Here is a 21,917-nt window from a genome sequence, read left to right as displayed (position 1 = left end):
AAAAAACCAAATTTAAAAAATGTGTATCGTGATTAGAAAATACCCTTTGCTAAAATATTGCCCCATATTTGACGGCCGTCCATCCGTCTGCCGAAATCACGATAGCGGGCGATCGCATAAAGATAAAAGAGGTATCCTATTGATGTCAATCGTTGGGAATTGCAAACGGCCCAACCGATTCTGAGTTTGATAGCTCACATATAAATTGGTCCTTCTATTTGATTTCTTAAGACCCTCGACGCCACAATTTTTAACCGTTTTGGCTGCATGTAGGGTTCTGTTACGACTTCCAATAACAGTGCCTAATATGGCTCAAATCGGTCTAAAACCACATCAAACAAAAAAATAATTCATTGGCCACAAACGAAATTTTCGACAAGTAATCTTCTTTTGTGAGATTCGTTGGGCATTGGTTGCGATAAAATAAACGAAATACCTTTACAACAAGAAAACAGTAACCAAAATACTTTTACATTAAAAGAGTTTTGTAGATGATGTTTGTGTTTCTTGCCATTGGCATCGTTGGATAAGTTGGATTTGAATAAGGTAAGTAATATTTGATTAGTTTTCTATTGCGCTTATGAATCAAGTCGTCTTAAAGAGCCCTGTTCAAATTCAGGTATGTGCTTTACAACCTACTCTAGTTGGGATGACCACCATGATCCGTTTGACAACTCCCGATGATGATATTTCTTGGTCGAAATTAAATTTACCTGACCAATAATTATTCTCTTGAGTCCCTTCCACTGGAGATAAAGGGTCAGTATTTAAGCGTACAGACCAGTGATGGACAAAAATAATCACACAATTGCAAAATTTTCCCCTAATCTCCCAAGCAAATCCATGGGCTTGCAATTGGGTGCTCGTCAGTGTTACAGACACAGTCTCCCACACTTTTTCCTTTTTATACCCTCCACCATAAGATGGGGGGTATACTAATTTCGTCATTCTGATTGTAACTACTCGAAATACTCGTCTGAGACCCCATAAAGTATATATATTCTTGATCGTCGTGAAATTTTATGTCGATCTAGCCATGTCCGTCCGTCTGTCCGTCCGTCCGTCCGTCTGTCTGTCGAAAACACGCTAACTGCCGAAGGAGTAAAGCTAGCCGCTTGAAATTTTGCACAAATACTTCTTATTAATGTAGGTCGGTTGGCATTGTAAACGGGCCATATCGGTCCATGTTTTGATATAGCTGCCATATAAACCGATCTTGGGTCTTGACTACTTGAGCCTCTAAAGTGCGCAATTCTTATCCGATTGGAATGAAATTTTGCACGACGTGTTTTGTTATGATGTCCAACAACTGTGCCAAGCATGGTTCAAATCGGTTCATAACCTGATATAGCTGGCATATAAACCGATCTGGGGTCTTGACTTCTTGAGCCTCTAGAGTGCGCAATTCGTATCCGATTGAAATGAAATTTTGCACGACGTGTTTTGTTATTATATCAAACAACTGTGCCAAGTATGGTTCAAATCGGTTCATAACCTGATATAGCTGCCATATAAACCGATCTTGGGTCTTGACTTCTTGAGCCTCTCGCGTGCGCAATTCTTATCCGATTGGGATGAAATTTTGCACGACGTGTTTTGTTATGATATCCAACAACTGTGTCAAGTATGGTTCAAATCGGTTTATAACCTGATATAGCTGCCATATAAACCGATCTTGGGTCTTGACTCCTTGAGCCTCTAGAGTGCGCAATTCTTATCCGATTGGAATGAAATTTTGCACGACGTGTTTTGTTATGATACCCAACAACTGTGCCAAGTATGGTTCAAATCGGTTCATAACCTTATATAGCTGTCATATAAACCGATCTTGGGTCTTGACTTCTTGAGCCTCTGCAGGGCGCAATTCTTATCCAATTTGAATAAATTTTGGCACGTAGTATTTTGTTATGATATCCAACAACTGCGCCAAATATGGTTCAAATCGGTTCATAACCTGATATAGCTGTCATATAAACAGATCTGGGGACTTGACTTCTTGAGCTTCTAGAGGGCTCAATTTCTATCCGATTTGTCTGAAATTTCGCAAGACGTTTTTTATTGTTACTTTCAACAACTATGTCAAATAAAGTACAAGTCGGTTCATAACCTGATATAGCTGCCATATAAACCGATCTGGGATCTTGATTTCTTGAGCCTCTAGAGGTCGCAATTATAATCCGATTTGCCTGAAATTTTGTACGACGGATTCTCTCATGACCATTAACATATGTGTTTATTATGGTCTGAATTGGTCTATAGGCCGATACAGCTCCCATATAAATCGATCTCTCTATTTTACTTCTTGAGCCCACAAAGGGCGCAATTCTTATTCGAATTGGCTGACATTAAACACAGGTTTTCAACATATAATTTAATTGTGGTCCAAACCGGACCATATCTTGATATCGCTCTAATAGTAGAGCAAATCTTTTCTTATATCCTGTTTTGCCTAAGAAGAGATGCCGGGAAAAGAACTCGACAAATGCGATCCATGGTGGAGGGTATATAAGATTCGGCCCGGCCGAACTTAGCACGCTTTTACTTGTTTTTCCTTTTTTACGGAGCAAAAGAACAGTAATGAACAGCTCGGTCGAGTGCGGATGATAAACCCGGAAAGTGAAAATTTTTAAAGTTTATGGTCTATGGGCTTTTTGAAAATTTTGGTCGCTATTGGGAGCGGGATCTGACCCATCGGCGATGACATTCAGAGCTGAATTTTACAATGATTGCCAACGCACTATTTATATAGGCCGATCCTTTTTTTCAAAGCCTTCAAAGTGTGCGAATATCTTAGTTTTATAGTCAACTAGCCAAACCGGGCCCGCTCCGCTGCGCCTTCCTTAACTCTCTAATGTCTTTTAAGGGCGGGGACACTTCGCCCTGAATACGGATATCAAATTCGTGCCATTGTAGTCTATGAAGCTGAACGCGTTCGAATCCTGGCGAGAACATCGGACAAAGCGGTGTTTATTCCCTCTTAATGTTGGCGACATTTGCGAGGTACAATGTTATGCATGGTCATTTAAAAATTTTTCTCCAAAGAGATGTCGCACTGCGGGACGCCGTTCGGACCAGGCTATAAATAAAGGTCGCTTATCATTGAGTTTAAGCTTGAATCGGAAAGCACTCATTGATGTGTGGTACGGTTCTTCTTTAGGGTAATTTTATCATTAGGGGAGGGATGGCACCTTAGACATTTCGACTCAAATATGGATATCAAATTCATGCTGCACTTCCAAATCCCTTTAATTTGAGCCCCATGTTGCCATGGCCGGTAAATATAAACCGTTTGGAGGGTGTTTTGGGTTTGGGGCGGCCAACTTTGCACTGGAATTAGATATCAAATTCGTTCTTTATTCCAAACGGAAATGAAGTTCAGTTAAGGGGGTGCTTTACGGAACTGAACTTAATAAATTTATACTTGTTTATACTATTCTCTATAAAGCATATAATAAAAAAAAAAATAAACATTCAAAATAACATTTATTTTAGATATTATTAAGTAGTTCAAACCAATAATTCACTAAACATATTTATTTATTTTTTTGTGAACATACTCCGCATTCTTCCAATCCCGCAGAACTGCCACTGCTTGCATTTGTTCCATATGGGGACTTATCACGAACTTCTGTTGAATAAATTCCTCTTATATTTGGATCGGCTGCAAAGCCCATGAAAGCATTGGGACCCATGCATTTCTTCTTTTGCAGTTCGTCCATGTTATTGCATTGTTTTGTCAAAAAGTTGTTCTCATTTTGGGGATAAACGCTTTCAGCAAAATAGAAAATGGCTCGCTCGTGTGAGCATAGGAGTGTAAGACGACTACAACCAGGTTTGATTACATCCAAACCACCAGCATAAAAATCTGTATCACCAATGGCCTCCTCAATGCCCAGATCGGTGGGATTCGTGTGGATAATGTCAATGAATTCAGCATCGCCTTTGCCAATGCGAGGAAATACAATGGGAGTAAGGAAACACGGTCTGGCTGGATCCAAGCCCGTTATGCGAAGTAATTTTTCATTGGTTAAATTATGGAAATAACGGCCAGCACTACCCGCTATTTGAGCACCCAAACTATGGCCAACTAGGTAAATATCTTGTGTTGGTATTCCTAAATTCTGGAGGCCCATGGCTACAAATTCTCCCAGCTTACCAGTATGATAAGCTGAGTTTATATACAAGTTCGTAATAACACCTCCAGTATTGACAAGCTGCGAAAAATTTCCGAGACATTATCTATACGAATGGTGGTGTTTTGTGTTTGCCCAACCTACCACAAAATTGTAGTCTTCTCTGCAATGGAATGCTCTGGCAACAACCTGGATATAATCCATGTCTGGCTCAACCAACCAGCCAGTGATGAAGACCACAGTCGTCTTATTCCTGTCGAATTCTGGCGATTCACTCAATTGATTAGCTGAGCCAACAGGAAATTCTTTTCGCCCACATGGTGTTATTAATTGGAAGGATACATCCTCTATGGTAGGATCTTTTATAGGGTGGTCCTTAACGGTTTCAGCAAACAAGCGACCTACATATGCCAAATGTTATAAAGCATTTTAGTTATACCAATCAAAGACTTACATCCAGCATCGGCCACATCCGAGGTTAATTCCTTAACTGTTCCCGAGACGGTGTTCAGGGTGTTACCAAGTAGGTTAGACAATATACTAGCGGCACTAGTACTTATTATCACTCCAATAAGAAGAAAGTTATGAAACAGTTTCATTCTCAGCATTTTCCAATAAAGTCTGATTCAAGTCATGGATTTATTAACCGCTTTATATAAAAAACAGATGCTTTCGTTCAAAAGAATATTTTTAAAAAGTCTATATTGATATGAAGTTTGTACAATTTTTCAAAGAACACATTTGTGAAATATTTGACACATAACAACAATACCTATGTAGTATTGTATAGCCATTGTTTGCAAAAATTAATATTGCCGAAACAAATGTTCCATGCCCTCCAAAGTGGATCGCGCATCAAATATATATATTTAGATTTTTGATACCATATACATTGCCATAGATTATTATTTAAAAAATGTTACAAGCAAAAAAAAGGTATTAAGTTCGGCCGGGCCGAACTTCGGATACCCACCACCTCGAGTATACATGTAAACCACCTTTCTTCACAATCCAGTGAAAATTGGATAACTCAAGCACCCAAATTAGGCACGGACATTAAGTGGTCTAATAAATATAAGTCACTGTTCAATTTTGTAGAAAAAAAATTAGTCTTTTTAGCAGCTATATCCAAATATAAATCGATCTGAACCATATTAAGGTCGGATATCGGGACGCTCAACACAACTCACTGTATCAAATTTCAGCGATGGGCTTTAGACAGATTGGTCATATAACAGCTATATCTAAATATAGTCCGATCAAAACCATATTTGGGTCCTATGTTGGGAGGCCTAAAACTACTTACTGTTCCAAATTTCAGCGAAATCGGTTAAAAAATAAAGTCTTTAAGGGCTTTAGTCCCTTTATCGGCAGATCGGTCTATATATATGACCGATTTGAACCATATTTAAGTCATATGTCGGGAGGCCTAATATTGCTCACTGTTTCAAATTTGAAATCGGATAAAAAGTAAAGCTTTAATGGGCTTCGACTCTTTATCGGGAGATCGGTCTATATGGCAACTATATCTAAATATAATCCGATCTAATCCATATATAGGTCAGATGTCGGAAATAACCTACTAAAGCTTTAATGGGCTTCAGACCCTTTATCGGCAGATCGGTCTATATGACAGATATATCCAAATATAGTCCGATCTGAACAATATTTGGGTCCTTTGTAGGAAAGCCTAAAGCTAATCACTGTTTCAACTTTCAGCGAAATCGGGCGATAAAGGCAGCTTTTATGGGCTTCAGACCCTTTATCGGCAGATCGGTCTATGTGACAGCTATATATAAATATAGTCCGATATTTACCATATTTGGGTCAGATGTCGAGAAGCTTTAAGCTACTCACTATTTCAAATTTCAGCGAATTTAGGTAAAAAACAAGTAAAAGCGTGCTAAGTTCGGCCGGGCCGAATCTTATATACCCTCCACCATGGATCGCATTTGTCGAGTTCTTTTCCCGGCATCTCTTCTTAGGCAAAAAAGGATATAAGAAAAGATTTGCTCTGCTTTTAGAGCGATATCAAGATATGGTCCGGTTTGGACCACAGTAAATTATATGTTGGAGACCTGTGTAAAATGTAAGCCAATTCGAATAAGAATTGCGCCCTTTGTGGGCTTAAGAAGTAAAATAGAGAGATCGATTTATATGGGAGCTGTATCGGGCTATATACCGATTCAGACCATAATAAACACGTGTGTTAATGGTCATGAGAGAATCCGTCGTTCAAAATTTCAGGCAAATCGGATAATAATTGCGACCTCTAGAGGCTCAAGAAGTCAAGATCCCAGATCGGTTTATATGACAGCTATATAAGGTTATGAACCGATTTGAACCATACTTGGCACAGTTGTTGGAAATAATAACAAAACACGTCGTGCAAAATTTCATTCCAATCGGATAAGAATTGCGCACTCTAGAGGCTTAAGAAGTCAAGACCCAACATCTGTTTATATGGCAGCTATATCAAAACATGGACCGATATGGCCCATTTACAATACCAACCGACCTACACTAATGAGAAGTATTTGTGCAAAATTTCATGCGGCTAGCTTTACTCCTTCGGAAGTTAGCGTGCTTTCGACAGACAGACGGACGGACATGGCTAGATCGACATAAAATTTCACGACGATCAAGAATATATATACTTTATGGGGTCTCAGACGAATATTTCGAGTAGTTACAATCAGAATGACGAAATTAGTATACCCCCCATCTTATAGTGGAGGGTATAATAACGCATTTATGGGCAGTAGCCCCTTTTTCGGCAGATCAGTTTATATATTTGGCCCGTTCCAGAACCTAGCCAGCGTGCATTAAAGATACGTATCTGTGCCAAATTTCAGCTCAATATCTCAATTTTTGAAGGCTGTATAGTGATTACAACTGACGGACGGACAGACACACGGACATCGTTAAATCGTCTTAGAATTTTACGACGATGCGAAATAGTTGCATCCCAATTTATTGGGATGCAATTTAAGGTCTTAATGAAGAATTCGTCGAACGGTGGTGTCAGAAACTCTCATATCAGCTGCGTGCTTGCGGGAAAACGCACAACTGACTGCATCGCAAAATTGAAAATTTCGCCCATGAAACTTATCACATACGAGTATCACTGATAGTTGTCCAATTCTAGTTTAAGCACAATGATAAGGGAGCTCCTTTTTATAGCCGAGTCCGAACGGCGTGCTGCAGAGTGACATCTCTTTGGGGAGAGGTGTTTACATAGCACAGTACCTCACAAATGTCGCCAGCTTTAGGAAACTGACAAATTGTTTCTGATTTTCTTGCTAGGATTCGAACCCAGGCATTCAGCGTTATAGGCGGGCATATTTACCTCTGAGCTTTGGTGGCCTTGCTCTTTCGATATTTTTCAGAGTTCTGATGGTCCATTAAAGTTCATTTCTCGGTTTAGCGACACTTGAAGCTGCAATTATTAACCTATTGGGCTAAAATTTTGTACGTAGTGTTCTGTTACAACTTCCAAAAATCGTGTCACATACGGTCCAAGTCCTTAGTGTAAATTTTTAACAAAATCCATGGTCCATATCAAGCCACATTTGAATATAGCTGCCATATAAGGCGATCTGCCGACTTGGTCCACATTAGACCCCATTTTGATATAGCTGACGTCTATTCCGATCTGTCGATTTTAGGTCTTAAAGCCTCATTTATTAATCCTTTTCTCTGAAATTTAAATCTATAACTTGTATATGGATTCTCGATACCTAGACCCAATACGTCCAGATTGACAATACGGATCTACTAGAGTAATCAAAAAGGATGATAAATATATCGACGGCGGTGTGTATCCAAAGCTCGGCAATGCCAATTTTAATTCGCTTTTACTTGTTTAAATGTTTTATTAGAAAATGGTTTTAAATTTCTTAAAATAAAACAAGTAAAAGCGTGCTAAGTTCGGCCGGGCCGAATCTTATATACCCTCCACCATGGATCGCATTTGTCGAGTTCTTTTCCTGGCATCTCTTCTTAGGCAAAAAAGGATATAAGAAAAGAGTTGCTCTGCTATTAAAACGATATCAAGATATGGTCCGGTTCGGACCACAATTAAATTATATGTTGGAGACCTGTGTAAAATTTTAGCTAATTCGTATAAGAATTGCGCCCATTGGGGCTTACGAAGTAAAATAGAGAGAACGATTTATATGGAATCTGTATCGGGCTATAGACCGATTCAGACCATAATAAAAACGTTTGTTGATGGTCATGAGAGTATCCATCGTACAAAATTTCAGGCATATCGGATAATAATTGCGACCTCTAGGGGTCAAGAAGTCAAGATCCCAGATCGGTTTATATGTCAGCTATATCAGGTTATGAACCGATTTGAACCTTATTTGACACAGTTGTTGAAAGTAAAAATAAAATACGTCATGCAAAATTTCAGCCAAATCGGATAGGAATTGCGCCCTCTAGAAGCTCAAGAAGTCAAATCCCCAGATCTGTTTATATGACAGCTATATCAGGTTATGAACCGATTTGAACCATACTTGGCACAGTTGTTGGATATCATAACGAAATACTTCGTGCAAAAATTCATTCAAATCGGATAAGAATTGTGCCCTCTAGAGGGTCAAGAAGTCAAGACCCAAGATCGGTTTATATGGTAGTTATATCAGGTTATGGACCGATTTGAACCATACTTGGCACAGTTGTTGGGTATCATAACAAAACACGTCGTGCGAAATTCCATTCCAATCGGATAAGAATTGCGCCCTCTAGAGGGTCAAGAAGTCAAGACCCAAGATCGGTTTATATGCTAGCTATATCATGTTATGGACCGATTTGAACCATACTTGGCGCTGTTGTTGGATATCATAGCAAAACACGTCATGCAAAATTTCATTCCAATCGGATAAGAATTGCGCCCTCTACAGGCTCAAGAAGTCAAGACCCAAGATCGGGTTATATGGCAGCTATATCAGGTTATGGACCGATTTGAACCATACTTGGCACACTTGTTGGATATCATAACAAAACCCGTCGTGCAAAATTTCATTCTGATCGGATAAGAATTGCGCACGCTAGAGGCTCAAGAAGTCAAGACCCAAGATCGGTTTATATGGCAGCTATATCAGGTTATGAACCGATTTGAACCATACTTGGCACAGTTGTTGGATATCATAGCAAAACATGTCATGCAAAATTTCATTCCAATCGGATAAGAATTGCGCACTCTACAGGCTCAAGAAGTCAAGACCCAAGATCGGTTTATATGGCAGCTATATCAAAACATGGACCGATATGGCCCATTTACAATACCAACCGACCTACACTAATAAGAAGTATTTGTGCAAAATTTCAAGCGGCTAGCTTTACTCCTTCGGAAGTTAGCGTGCTTTCGACAGACAGACGGACGGACGGACGGACGGACGGACGGACAGACGGACGGACATTGCTAGATCGACATAAAATGTCGCGACGATCAAGAATATATATACTTTATGGGGTCTCAGACGAATATTTCGAGTAGTTACAAACAGAATGACGAAATTAGTATACCCCCCGAAAAGCGAAATAGAATTCCCAGCTCGAGAATTCCCAAGCCAAACCACAAACAGTTCTTTTCAAGAGAATTTTCGGGAGCTAAGGTGACTGTCCAGATAATAAGTTCTACTTGGAATCCTTTTCGTACCCAAATACTTTCGAATCGCCTATTGTCATTATTAGTGTGTTAAGCAATTTGCGGGATTTCTGAAGAATTTAGTCGCCACAAACATTTGCACTCAGATTTGAATGTTTTATTAGTACTCTTCTCCTAAAATGGTGATGTTTTTATACCCTCCGCCATAAGATGGGGGGTATACTAATTTCGTCATTCTGTTTGTAACTACTCGAAATATTCGTCTGAGACCCCATAAAGTATATATATTCTTGATCGTCGCGACATTTTATGTCGATCTAGCAATGTCCGTCCGTCTGTCCGTCCGTCCGTCCGTCCGTCCGTCCGTCCGTCCGTCCGTCCGTCCGTCTGTCTGTCGAAAGCACGCTAACTTCCGAAGGAGTAAAGCTAGCCGCTTGAAATTTTGCACAAATACTTCTTATTAGTGTAGGTCGGTTGGTATTGTAAATGGGCCATATCGGTCCATGTTTTGATATAGCTGCCATATAAACCGATCTTGGGATCGAATGAAAATTCATTCAAATCATCCGATTTGAATGAATTTTGGCACGACGTGTTTTGTTATGACATGCAATAACTGCGCCCAGTATGATTCAAATCGGTCCATAACCTGATATAGCTGCCATATAAACCGATCTTGGGTCTTGACTTCTTGAGCCTCTAGAGTGCGCAATTCCTATCCGATTGAAATAAAATTTTGCAAGACGTGTTTTGTTATTATACCCAACAACTATACCAAGTATGGTTTAAATCGGTTCATAACCTGATATAGCTGCCATATAAACCGATCTGGGGTCTTGACTTCTTGAGCCTCTAGAGGTCGCAATTATTATCCGATTTGCCTGAAATTTTGTACGACGGATTCTCTCATGACCATTAACATACGTGTTTATTATGGTCTGAATCGGTATATAGCCCGATACAGCTCCCATATAAATCAATCTCTCTATTTTACTTCTTGAGCCCACAAAGGGCGCAATTCTTATTCGAATTGGCTGACATTTTACACAGGTCTCCAACATATAATTTACTGTGGTCCGAACCGGACCATATTTTGATATCGTTTTAATAGCAGAGCAATTCTTTTCTTATATCCTTTTTTGGCTAAGAAAAGATGCCGGGAAAAGAACTCGACAAATGCGATCCATGGTGGAGGGTATATAAGATTCGGCCCGGCCGAACTTAGCACGCTTTTACTTGTTATATTCTACTCCCAAACACCTTTCACTTGACAACCCCATATCTTCATGACAGTCTATATGCCCGTTTTTAAGGCGGCCTCGACTCTTGGCTACAAAAGTGCAGTTCTTTTGTATTCTACTCCCAAGTACCTTTCATTGGAGGCCCAATTTTTCATGGCTGGTAAAAATTTCTTGTTCGTGGGCTTTTCAGCACTTGGCCTTGAAAAATGATATCAGACTTAATTCAATCCCAATTACCTTTTATTTTAACCCCATATTATCATGTTTGAGGACGAGATGGCAATTTATAACCAAATCATGCTCTTCTCCCTAATGCCTTTGATTTTCCATAATTTTCCCAGGGTGCTCTATTCCGCCACTTGACCATTCTGCACCTTTTTTATGAAAATTTCGGGAACATCAGTTAAACCGTTTTTGAGTCTATATGGAACATATAAACGAACAAACCAACACAAAATGATTTTTATAAATAAGAGAAATTTGAGGCTCCTTGATTTTTGAATATATGCATAATGCTTTCGCCTTCGAACAGCTTTATCCAATCGGGGGTTGAAAGATCCTTCTTACTCTACAGGAATGTGACCATTTATACGTTAATAATCTTTACCAACAAGATGCGCTTACCAACAACAGGAAAGCTCCTTGGATCTTGTCTTCTCAGGATGACCCACAGACGTTTGAATGACTGCTATACCGCTGTTGGATTTGTAGTATACGAAATCTGAGTACTCATCTACTCAATCCTATCCTTGAACTCTGAAGTATTCGTTGCAAGTTTCTGCGGATTAATACGTTTCAGTAGCACACAACATGTCATAGACTTACACCGATACTGCAACTGTTAGGTCTTCGGAGTTGATTTTAAGCAACAAATGTTTCAGGAGTATTTCACGCAAAATGTTCTTTTTAGATTATGTGAGCAACTGTTATTGCAGAACAATAAAAAGCAACAGTGTAACATATAATTAGTTATAATATCTCAAAGAAATAGGTCTTTGAGGGTATACATAGATAACGCCACCCGTTTGTGGGTATTCTTATCACGCCTTTTCGTTTGTAACACCTGGAAACTTCGGCCTCCTATAAAGAATAAATGTATTTTATAATTATATTCCCATAGTCAGTCGATCTAGCCCTGTCCGCCCATCTGTCGGCGAAGATCACGATAGCAGTTAAACGAAATAATATATCCGCTTGAAATATTGCACATAGACTTCTTGTTGTCGTAGGTCAGTGGGCGTTGAAAATTGGCCAAATCGATTTATATTTGAATACGGCTCCCATATAAAAAATCCTTCGATTTGACTTCTTGGGCCCAAAAGCCATAATTGTTACCCGATTTGGCTGCAATTTTGCATTTACTGTTTTTAACAACTTGCAACAATATTTGCGTATATGTTTCAAGTCTATTACCTAAAGCCTCTGGAAGCCAGAATTGTTATCTGAATTATATATAATCGTATGCGTATAACCCGCATTAACTGATTCCCTGATATGGCTTTTTGGGCTCCTAGGCGCCTTTATTTGCACCCCATTGGATTGAATTTTGGAACGTTATGCCTTTTATCAATCGCACCAAATTCTGCGCAAATAGGTCCTCAGAAACATATTGTGTGTAAGCCTTTAGTAATACCAACCACCATAGTGGTGGTGTCAAAAATTAAGCCCGGCGTCACATAATTCTTATGTCCACCACCATAGGATGGGGGTTTACTAATCTAGTCATGTTTATGTTTGTAACATCTTGAAATATTGACCTAAGATCCTATAAAGTATATATATTCTTCATCGTCACGACGTTCTGAGTCGATCTAGCCATATCTGTCCCTCTGTCCGTCTGTCGAAATCATGATAGCGGTCGAACGCGTAAAGCTTAGACGATTGAAATTTTGCGCAGATACTTACTCGTTGGGAATGGGGCTATATAGGTTCAGAATTGTATATAGATTGCATATAAACCGATCTCCCGTTTTGACTACTTGAGCCCCTAGAAAGCGCATTTTTTGTCCGATTTGGCTTAAATTTGGCACATAGTGTTCCGTTACGACTTCCAACAACTGTGACAAGTACGGTACAAATCGGTCTATAACCTGATATAGATTCCATATAAATCGATCTCACGATTTGACTTCTTGAGATAATGGAATCCGCAATTTTTGTCCCATTCGGCTAAAAATTTGGTCTATAACCTGATATAGTTTCCATATAAACCGATCTCCCGATTTGACATCTTTAGCCCCTGAAAGCAGCAATTTTCATCCGATTTTGTTAAAATTTTGCACATAGTGTTCTGTTATGACTGCTATAACCTGGTATAGCTCCCGCATAAACCGGTCTCTCAATTATCCTTGTTCTGTTCCTAAAAGCTTTAAATTTTGTTGGTTTGACAGAAGTTTGGTATGTAGATTAAAATTATGTCTTTCAACTTAATTTATTTTGTATCAATATTTAGCAGAATCCATTGTGGTGGGTTCCTAAAATTCGACCCGGCCAAACTTAGCACGCTTTATAACGCACGTTTTATAACAGTGATAGGCATATTAACACAGTTGAAAATAATAAATTGTGTTTTATGAGGGGCAGTAAATCACGAGCAAACAACCAAGTGCACAATAACAACAACAAATTGAACAAGTAAAAGCGTGCTAAGTTCGGCCGGGCCGAATCTTATATACCCTCCACCATGGATCGCATTTGTCGAGTTCTTTTCCTGGCATCTCTTCTTAGGCAAAAAAGGATATAAGAAAAGAGTTGCTCTGCTATTAAAACGATATCAAGATATGGTCCGGTTCGGACCACAATTAAATTATATGTTGGAGACCTGTGTAAAATTTTAGCTAATTCGTATAAGAATTGCGCCCATTGGGGCTTACGAAGTAAAATAGAGAGAACGATTTATATGGAATCTGTATCGGGCTATAGACCGATTCAGACCATAATAAAAACGTTTGTTGATGGTCATGAGAGTATCCATCGTAAAAAAATTTCAGGCATATCGGATAATAATTGCGACCTCTAGGGGTCAAGAAGTCAAGATCCCAGATCGGTTTATATGGCAGCTATATCAGGTTATGAACCGATTTGAACCTTATTTGACACAGTTGTTGAAAGTAAAAATAAAATACGTCATGCAAAATTTCAGCCAAATCGGATAGGAATTGCGCCCTCTAGAAGCTCAAGAAGTCAAATCCCCAGATCTGTTTATATGACAGCTATATCAGGTTATGAACCGATTTCAACCATACTTGGCACAGTTGTTGGATATCATAACGAAATACTTCGTGCAAAAATTCATTCAAATCGGATAAGAATTGTGCCCTCTAGAGGCTCAAGAAGTCAAAACCCAAGATCGGTTTATATGGCAGCTATATCAGGTTATGGACCGATTTAAACCATACTTGGCACAGTTATTGGGTATCATAACAAAACACGTCATGCGAAATTCCATTCCAATCGGATAAGAATTGTGCCCTCTAGAGGCTTAAGAAGTCAAGACCCAAGATCGGTTTATATGGCAGCTATATCAGGTTATGGACCGATTTAAACCATACTTGGTACAGTTGTTGGATATCATAACGAAATACTTCGTGCAAAAATTCATTCAAATCGGATAAGAATTGTGCCCTCTAGAGGGTCAAGAAGTCAAGACCCAAGATTGGTTTATATGGTAGCTATATCAGGTTATGGACCGATTTGAACCATACTTGGCACAGTTGTTGGGTATCATAACAAAACACGTCGTGCGAAATTCCATTCCAATCGGATAAGAATTGCGCCCTCTAGAGGGTCAAGAAGTCAAGACCCAAGATCGGTTTATATGCTAGCTATATCATGTTATGGACCGATTCGAACCATACTTGGCGCTGTTGTTGGATATCATAGCAAAACACGTCATGCAAAATTTCATTCCAATCGGATAAGAATTGCGCACTCTACAGGCTCAAGAAGTCAAGACCCAAGATCGGGTTATATGGCAGCTATATCAGGTTATGGACCGATTTGAACCATACTTGGCACACTTGTTGGATATCATAACAAAACACGTCGTGCAAAATTTCATTCTGATCGGATAAGAATTGCGCACGCTAGAGGCTCAAGAAGTCAAGACCCAAGATCGGTTTATATGGCAGCTATATCAGGTTATGAACCGATTTGAACCATACTTGGCATAGTTGTTGGATATCATAGCAAAACACGTCATGCAAAATTTCATTCCAATCGGATAAGAATTGCGCACTCTAGAGGCTCAAGAAGTCAAGACCCAAGATCGGTTTATATGGCAGCTATATCAAAACATGGACCGATATGGCCCATTTACAATACCAACCGACCTACACTAATAAGAAGTGTTTGTGCAAAATTTCAAGCGGCTAGCTTTACTCCTTCGGAAGTTAGCGTGCTTTCGACAGACAGACGGACGGACGGACGGACGGACGGACAGACGGACGGACATGGCTAGATCGACATAAAATGTCGCGACGATCAAGAATATATATACTTTATGGGGTCTCAGACGAATATTTCGAGTAGTTACAAACAGAATGACGAAATTAGTATACCCCCCATCTTATGGTGGAGGGTATAAAAATGACAACTATATACGAAGGTCGTACGAAGGCACACAGGTTGCTTACAATATCCGTGTGCTGCTGTTCGTTTTATGTGCGGTTGTGTGTTTCTGCCCATTAACAGATGCGGGTAAATACATACACACTATTACACAATATTGTGTGAACAAGAGTATAAGCCCATGGGCTTTGAAATAGTTTGCAAATGTGTGAGTGTGCCCTTCACTGTTTTATCACCTTCACTATGGGGTATACATATTTTATTATTTCGTTTGCCATTGTTTTATTATTATTTTAATTTGATCCGTAGACAGACACTTGACGCCGCACAATAGGGAAACAGCGAAAAAAATTGGAAATAAGTTTACAATTTTTACCTGTTGATCTAGACATTTATAGAGGAGGACATACACAGAAAAAATTAAAAACTAGGTTCAATTAAGAAATTTGTACATTCAATTAAAAAATTAGCTGAAATTGGTCCTATCAAAGAATTTGTGTTATTAATTAACAATTTTGCACGAACAGTCTTGCAGTCTAAGAAGGGATTAAGCAGGGATTGGTTCTGCGGTATACTCTTCGCCGCCAACGTCGGACTATAGCAGTTGGGTAAAATGTTCTTTCCATATCCTCAGCATGTTATCTGTGTCAGTTACCAGATTTCCTTCTTTGTCTCTGCAGGAGGATGTGCCTTCACCAAAGCCATCGGTTTGATGTTTAATTCTTTGGTAGAATTTCCGGACTTCATTCTGACTCCTGTACATCTGAATTCGCTCACACTCACGTCTTTCCATTTCCTTTTTCTTTCTGAGCAATAGACGTTTCTCCTCTCTTCTTTTCTCGCTATACCTCTCCTTCATCTGGCGCGTTGCTACTGATTGCAGGGTTGCTCTATATGCCGCATTCTTGGATTCAGTAGCATCTCGATACTCTTGGTCGTACCATGGGTTTCTCGGGGGAGGCTTCCGGTACCCAAGTACGGATTTCGCGGCATTTTCCATGCAGTTAGTTAGCCACTGCGCCATTATATCATCGGAACAAGGAGTGCTTTCATCAAGCAGTTGGATATTACAAAAAGTTATACAAGAAATTATTTATTTAAAACAAACAATTTAATAATTCCTTGACTATGAATACAGCATACAACGTGTACAATAGTAGGGAACATAAGCATCATCATTCTTTGCATTTCGGCCATAAGGAGGCGTCTTTGCTACTTCGGAAAAGAAAACACCTCTGACATTCGATCTGGTTTTATAGCCCATGAATGCTCTTGAACCTGTGCATTGTTTGTATTCCAATTCGACTTTGTTTCGACATTGCACACTAAGGAAATTCCTTTCTCTATAGGGATATACACTTTCTGTGTAATAGCGTATGGAACGTTCATGTGAACACAGCAATGGAGTTTTTCCGCAACCAGGTTTGATGATATTCAAACCACCCGCATAAAAGTCAGCATCACCTAAAGCTTCTTCCAAGCCGAATTCACCTGGATTCGAATGAATAATATCCACAAAGTCAGCGTCACCCCGACCTAAACGAGGAAATACCACTGGAGTTAGAAAGCATGTTCTGGCAGGATCCAAGCCAGTTATACGAGGAAGTCTTCTCCCTGTTATTCTTTGATAATAACGTCCAGCACTACCCGCTATGTGAGCACCCAAACTATGACCTATTAAATGCAGACTTTTCGGGGTGATTCCCAAATTTCTCAGACCTATGGCAATAAATTGCCCAAGCCTAGTGGAAATGTAGGCCGAATTAATATAAAGATTTGTGATGTAACCTCCAGTGTTAGCAAACTGCAGAAAAAATAATATTCATTCATATTATTATGGAGAAATATAACCTTTGTTTTTATGGCCAACTCACCACAAAGTTGTGATCACCTCGACAGTGATAAGCCTGTGCTAGGTCTTCGATATATTCTTTATCTGGTTCAACTATCCAGCCGGATATAAAAACTACGGTTTTCTTGTTGACATCAAATTGCGGCGATTGTCGTAGCTTGCCGACATCTTTAATGGGAAATTCCAACTGTTCACATGGAGTTCGCAGTTGAAATGACACTCTGTCTATGTTGGGAACTTTCAAAGGAAATTGTCGGACTGTATTTGCAAAAATTTTACCTGTAAACAAATAAACTTTAATATATAGAGACTTATGTGGTACAATTTTGATAACTTACAAGCATCTTGGGTTGCATTTGATGCAAATTCTATAACTGTCTCAGTTAGGTAACTCGATGTAGGGTCAAAATTTGTTAGGAAGGATCCATAGCAAGCGGTACACCCTAAAAGAATTACAGCACTTGCGACTATGAAAATTTTCATGTTTTACTTTTTGCCAGTGATAGCGCTTAGCATTCGATGTAAATTAACTACGATATTCACATATGAAACACACATAAGGTAATGTCTTATTTGATAATGTTTCCTCAAAATACCTGTTTTTCACAACAGTAGTAATTCAAGTTCGTGTGTTTGTAGTAATTAAATTTATCGATTACATTGAGACTTGAATTCTATATGTAGTCATTCGGTGCAGTTAGTTTTTTAATTGCGGCAATTATATGTAAACTGGCAAGAAACCTATACTTTTATATACTGCTGCAACCATGCGAAGTGGATGCAGGCTCTACGACTTTACCCTTTGGAAGTCACTTGGCACCAAAGGTTGCTCGCTTACCAACTCTTTTCCATATGAGTAAATATATCAAATTAATCATTGAAATTAGCTCAACATTTGAGAATTTGAAAAAAAATTAAGGCATGGTGATAGTTCTTAATAGAATGTTAATCTATGCTACTCTATGACCACCACAAATAACAAAAATCATCCTCTGTTGTTAAGTAATAAAGTCAATATTCTTTAATCAAAAGCTCAACTTGAAACCAATAACAAGTTATAGTCCGATTCGGACCATAAGTAATTTGAATATTGAAGATCATAGTAGAAGTCATTGGGTAATATTTCAGTCCATTCTGATAAGTACTGCGCCTTGTAGAGGCTCAAGAAGCATATTCGGGAGATCGGTTTATGTAGGAGCTATATTAGGCTATAGATCGATTAAGACCATATTGGACACGTATATTGTACAAAATTTCAGCAAAATCGGCTGAAATTTTGACTTTAGAAGTCAAGATCCCAAATCGGTTTAAATGGCAGCTGTATCAGGTTATGTATCGATTTGAACCATATTTATCACAGTTGTTGGAAGTCATAACCAAATATTTCATGCTAAATTTCCGCCAAATCGGATAAGAATTGCGCTCTCTAGTGGTTCAAGAAATCAAGGTCCAAGATCGGTTTATATGGCAGCAATAATAGGCTGTAGACCGATTTAAACTATATTTTTCATAGTTGTTGGAAGTCATAACAAACAACTTCATGCAACATTTCAGCCAAGTTGGACGAGAATTGCACCTTCTATTGGCTCAAGAAGTCAAGATCGGTATATTTGGCAGCTATATGAAGTTATGGACTAATTTCAACCATACTTAGCACAGTTGTTGGAAGTCATAACAAAACACTTCATGCTTAATTTCAGCCAAATCGGATGAGAATTGTGCCATCTAGAGGCTCAAGAAGTCAAGACCCCAGATCGGTTTATATGGCAGCTATATTAGGTTATGGACCGATTTCAACCATACTCAGCACAGTTGTTGGAAGTGATACCAAAACACCACGTGCGAAATCTCTGCCAAACCGGATAAGAATTGCGCCTTCTATTGGGTTGCCCAAAAAGTAATTGCGGATTTTTCATATAGTCGGCGTTGACAAATTTTTTCACAGCTTGTGACTCTGTAATTGCATTCTTTCTTCTGTCAGTTATCAGCTGTTACTTTTAGCTTGCTTTAGAAAAAAAGTGTAAAAAAAGTATATTTGATTAAAGTTCATTCTAAGTTTTATTAAAAATGCATTTACTTTCTTTTAAAAAATCCGCAATTACTTTTTGGGCAAACCTATAGATGCTCAAGAAGTCAAGATCCAAGATCAGTTTATATGACAGCTATATCAAAACGTGGGCCAATTTGGCTTATTTACAATTCCAACCGACTTACTTTAATAAAAAGTATTTGTACAAAATTTCAATTTTACTCCTTCTAAAATTAGGGTGCTTTCGACAGACGGAGGGACATGGCTAGATTACTTTATGGGGTCTTAGATGCATATTTGGAGGTGTTACCAACGGAATGACGAAATTATTATATCCTACATCCTATGGTGGAGGGTATAAAAATGTACTAAATTCGGCCGGGACGAATCTTGAGTACGCACAACCATAGATTATTCTAAAAATTTATAATAATTAACTCTTGTTATACCCTCCAGCATAGAATGGGGGTATGCTAACATCATCATTCCGTTTGTAACTCATCGAAGTAATCATCTGAGTACCAACAAAGTATATATATATTCTTGATCGTCTTGACATTATAAATCTTTTTAGACGTGTCTGTTACTACTTCTTATTAGTGCAGGTCAGTTGGGATTTTAAATGGGCCAAATCGTTCCATGCTTTGAGATAGCTGCCGTAATTTTAATCCGATTTGGCTGCAATTTTGCACGTTACGTTTTGCTATGACTGCGAACTGAAGACTTACGTAGAGTGTGAACTGAAGAAAATAACGCTGGTGTATCGGCCAATATTAATGATGACCATCAATTATCGTAGCAATTGGGCCTCTGTTACTCAAAAACGTGGAAAATTTTGCTGAAGGATTTAGGTGTGAAGCCTTTCAAAATACTGGTGATGCAAGAATTGAAGCCGAACGACTTACCGCAAAGCAGAATTTATGGTGTATGGGCTCTTGGAAAATTGGCAGAAGATCCTCTTTTTTTATCCACTAAGGAACAGGGGCAAACTTCTCACATATCAATGAGTGCAAGTTTAAGCTCAATGATAAGAGGCCTCCTTTTTATAGCCGAGTCTAAACGGCGAGCCGCAGTGCGACACCTCTTTGCAGAGAAGTTTTACATGGCATAGTACCTCACAAATGTCGCCAGCATTAGGAGTGGAAAACCACGCTGAAAATTTTTTCTATTGGTCTCGCCAGGATTCGAACCCAGGCATTCAGCGTCATAGGCGGACATGCTAACCTCTGCGCTACGATGGCTCAATGGGTACGTTAATTAGTAGAATTGTCGATTTTTGGATTGAAGATCAGCCAGAAGCATTGCAAGAGCTACCAATGCATACATGAAAAGTCACAGTTTAGTGCGGTTTATGGGCTGGTGGCTTCATCTTCAAAGATGATGCGAATCGTTACATAACTGTGAATGGTGAGCGCTATCGTGAGATGACATCCAACTTTTTTTGCCCAAAATGCAAGAGCTTGACATGCATTACATGTGGTTACAACAATACAGTGCCACATGCCACACAGCACGCGTAACAATAAACTTATTGAGAGGCGAGTTCTGTGAACATTTTATTTCACGTTCGGGACCGGCCAATTGGCCGCCTAGATCAAGCGATTTAATGCCTTTAGACTATTTTTGTGGGGCTATTTTAACGTTTATATCTATAAAGGTAAGCCCGCTTCAATTGACGCATTAGAAGACAACATTGATGCATTCATTTGTGAGATACCGGCCAAAATGATGAAAAGAGTATGCACTAAGCGAATGGACCATTTGAGCCGCAGTCACGGTCACGGTCAACACTTGCATGAAATAATCTTCAAACATTATATTATATTGGACAATTTAACGATGTCCATGTGTCTGTCCGTCTACCCGTCCGACTGTTGAAATCACTCTAAAGGCTTCAAAAATTGAGATATTGAGCTCAGATACGAGATATTGAGCACAGATACGTCTTTTTGATGCACGCTGGTTAAGTTTTTGAACGGGAATCGGAACATATTTGGCTATAGCTGCTATACAGACCGATTTTCCGACAAAGGGTCTAATGCCCATAAAAACTTCAATTTGCATCCTATTTCGCTGAAATTTGAAACAGACAGTTGTTTAGGCCTCCCGATATCTGATTCAAATATGGTTCAGATTGGAATATATTTAGATATAGCTGCCATATAGACCGATCTGCCGATAAAGGGTCTGAAGCCCATAAAAGCATTATTTATTTCCCAATTTTGCTGAAATTTAAAACCGTGGGTTATTTTAAGCCATCTGACCTAAATATGGTTCAGATCGGAATATATTTAGATATAGCTGCTATATAGACCGATCTTCCGATAAAGGGTCTGAAGCCCATAAGAGATTTATTTTTTTTATTCGATTTCGCTAAAATTTAAAACAGAGATTAGCTTTAAGAATACAAACATCTGGCCCAAATATAGTTTAGATCGGACTATATTTAGATATAGCTGCCATATAGACCGATCTT

The 21,917-nt window shown here is 38.9% G+C and overlaps 1 protein-coding gene across 1 annotated transcript; it reads right to left on the bottom strand.

Annotated features, from left to right (window-relative positions):
• Positions 1-3,464: 3,464 nt before the first annotated feature.
• Positions 3,465-17,953, bottom strand: LOC106091849 (uncharacterized). The gene is made up of 6 exons (XM_013258531.2): positions 17,751-17,953; positions 17,435-17,691; positions 16,688-17,364; positions 4,588-4,757; positions 4,278-4,534; positions 3,465-4,214 (listed from the first exon to the last, which is right to left on the bottom strand). The coding sequence occupies exons 1-6, from the start codon at positions 17,893-17,895 to the stop codon at positions 3,534-3,536; spliced, it is 2,187 nt and encodes a 728-aa protein (XP_013113985.2). The 5' UTR covers positions 17,896-17,953; the 3' UTR covers positions 3,465-3,533.
• Positions 17,954-21,917: the final 3,964 nt, after the last annotated feature.

This window comes from Stomoxys calcitrans, chromosome 4 (genome assembly GCF_963082655.1).
Source record: "Stomoxys calcitrans chromosome 4, idStoCalc2.1, whole genome shotgun sequence".
Lineage (NCBI taxonomy): Eukaryota > Metazoa > Arthropoda > Insecta > Diptera > Muscidae > Stomoxys > Stomoxys calcitrans.
This window is presented reverse-complemented; position numbering and strand designations above follow the sequence as displayed.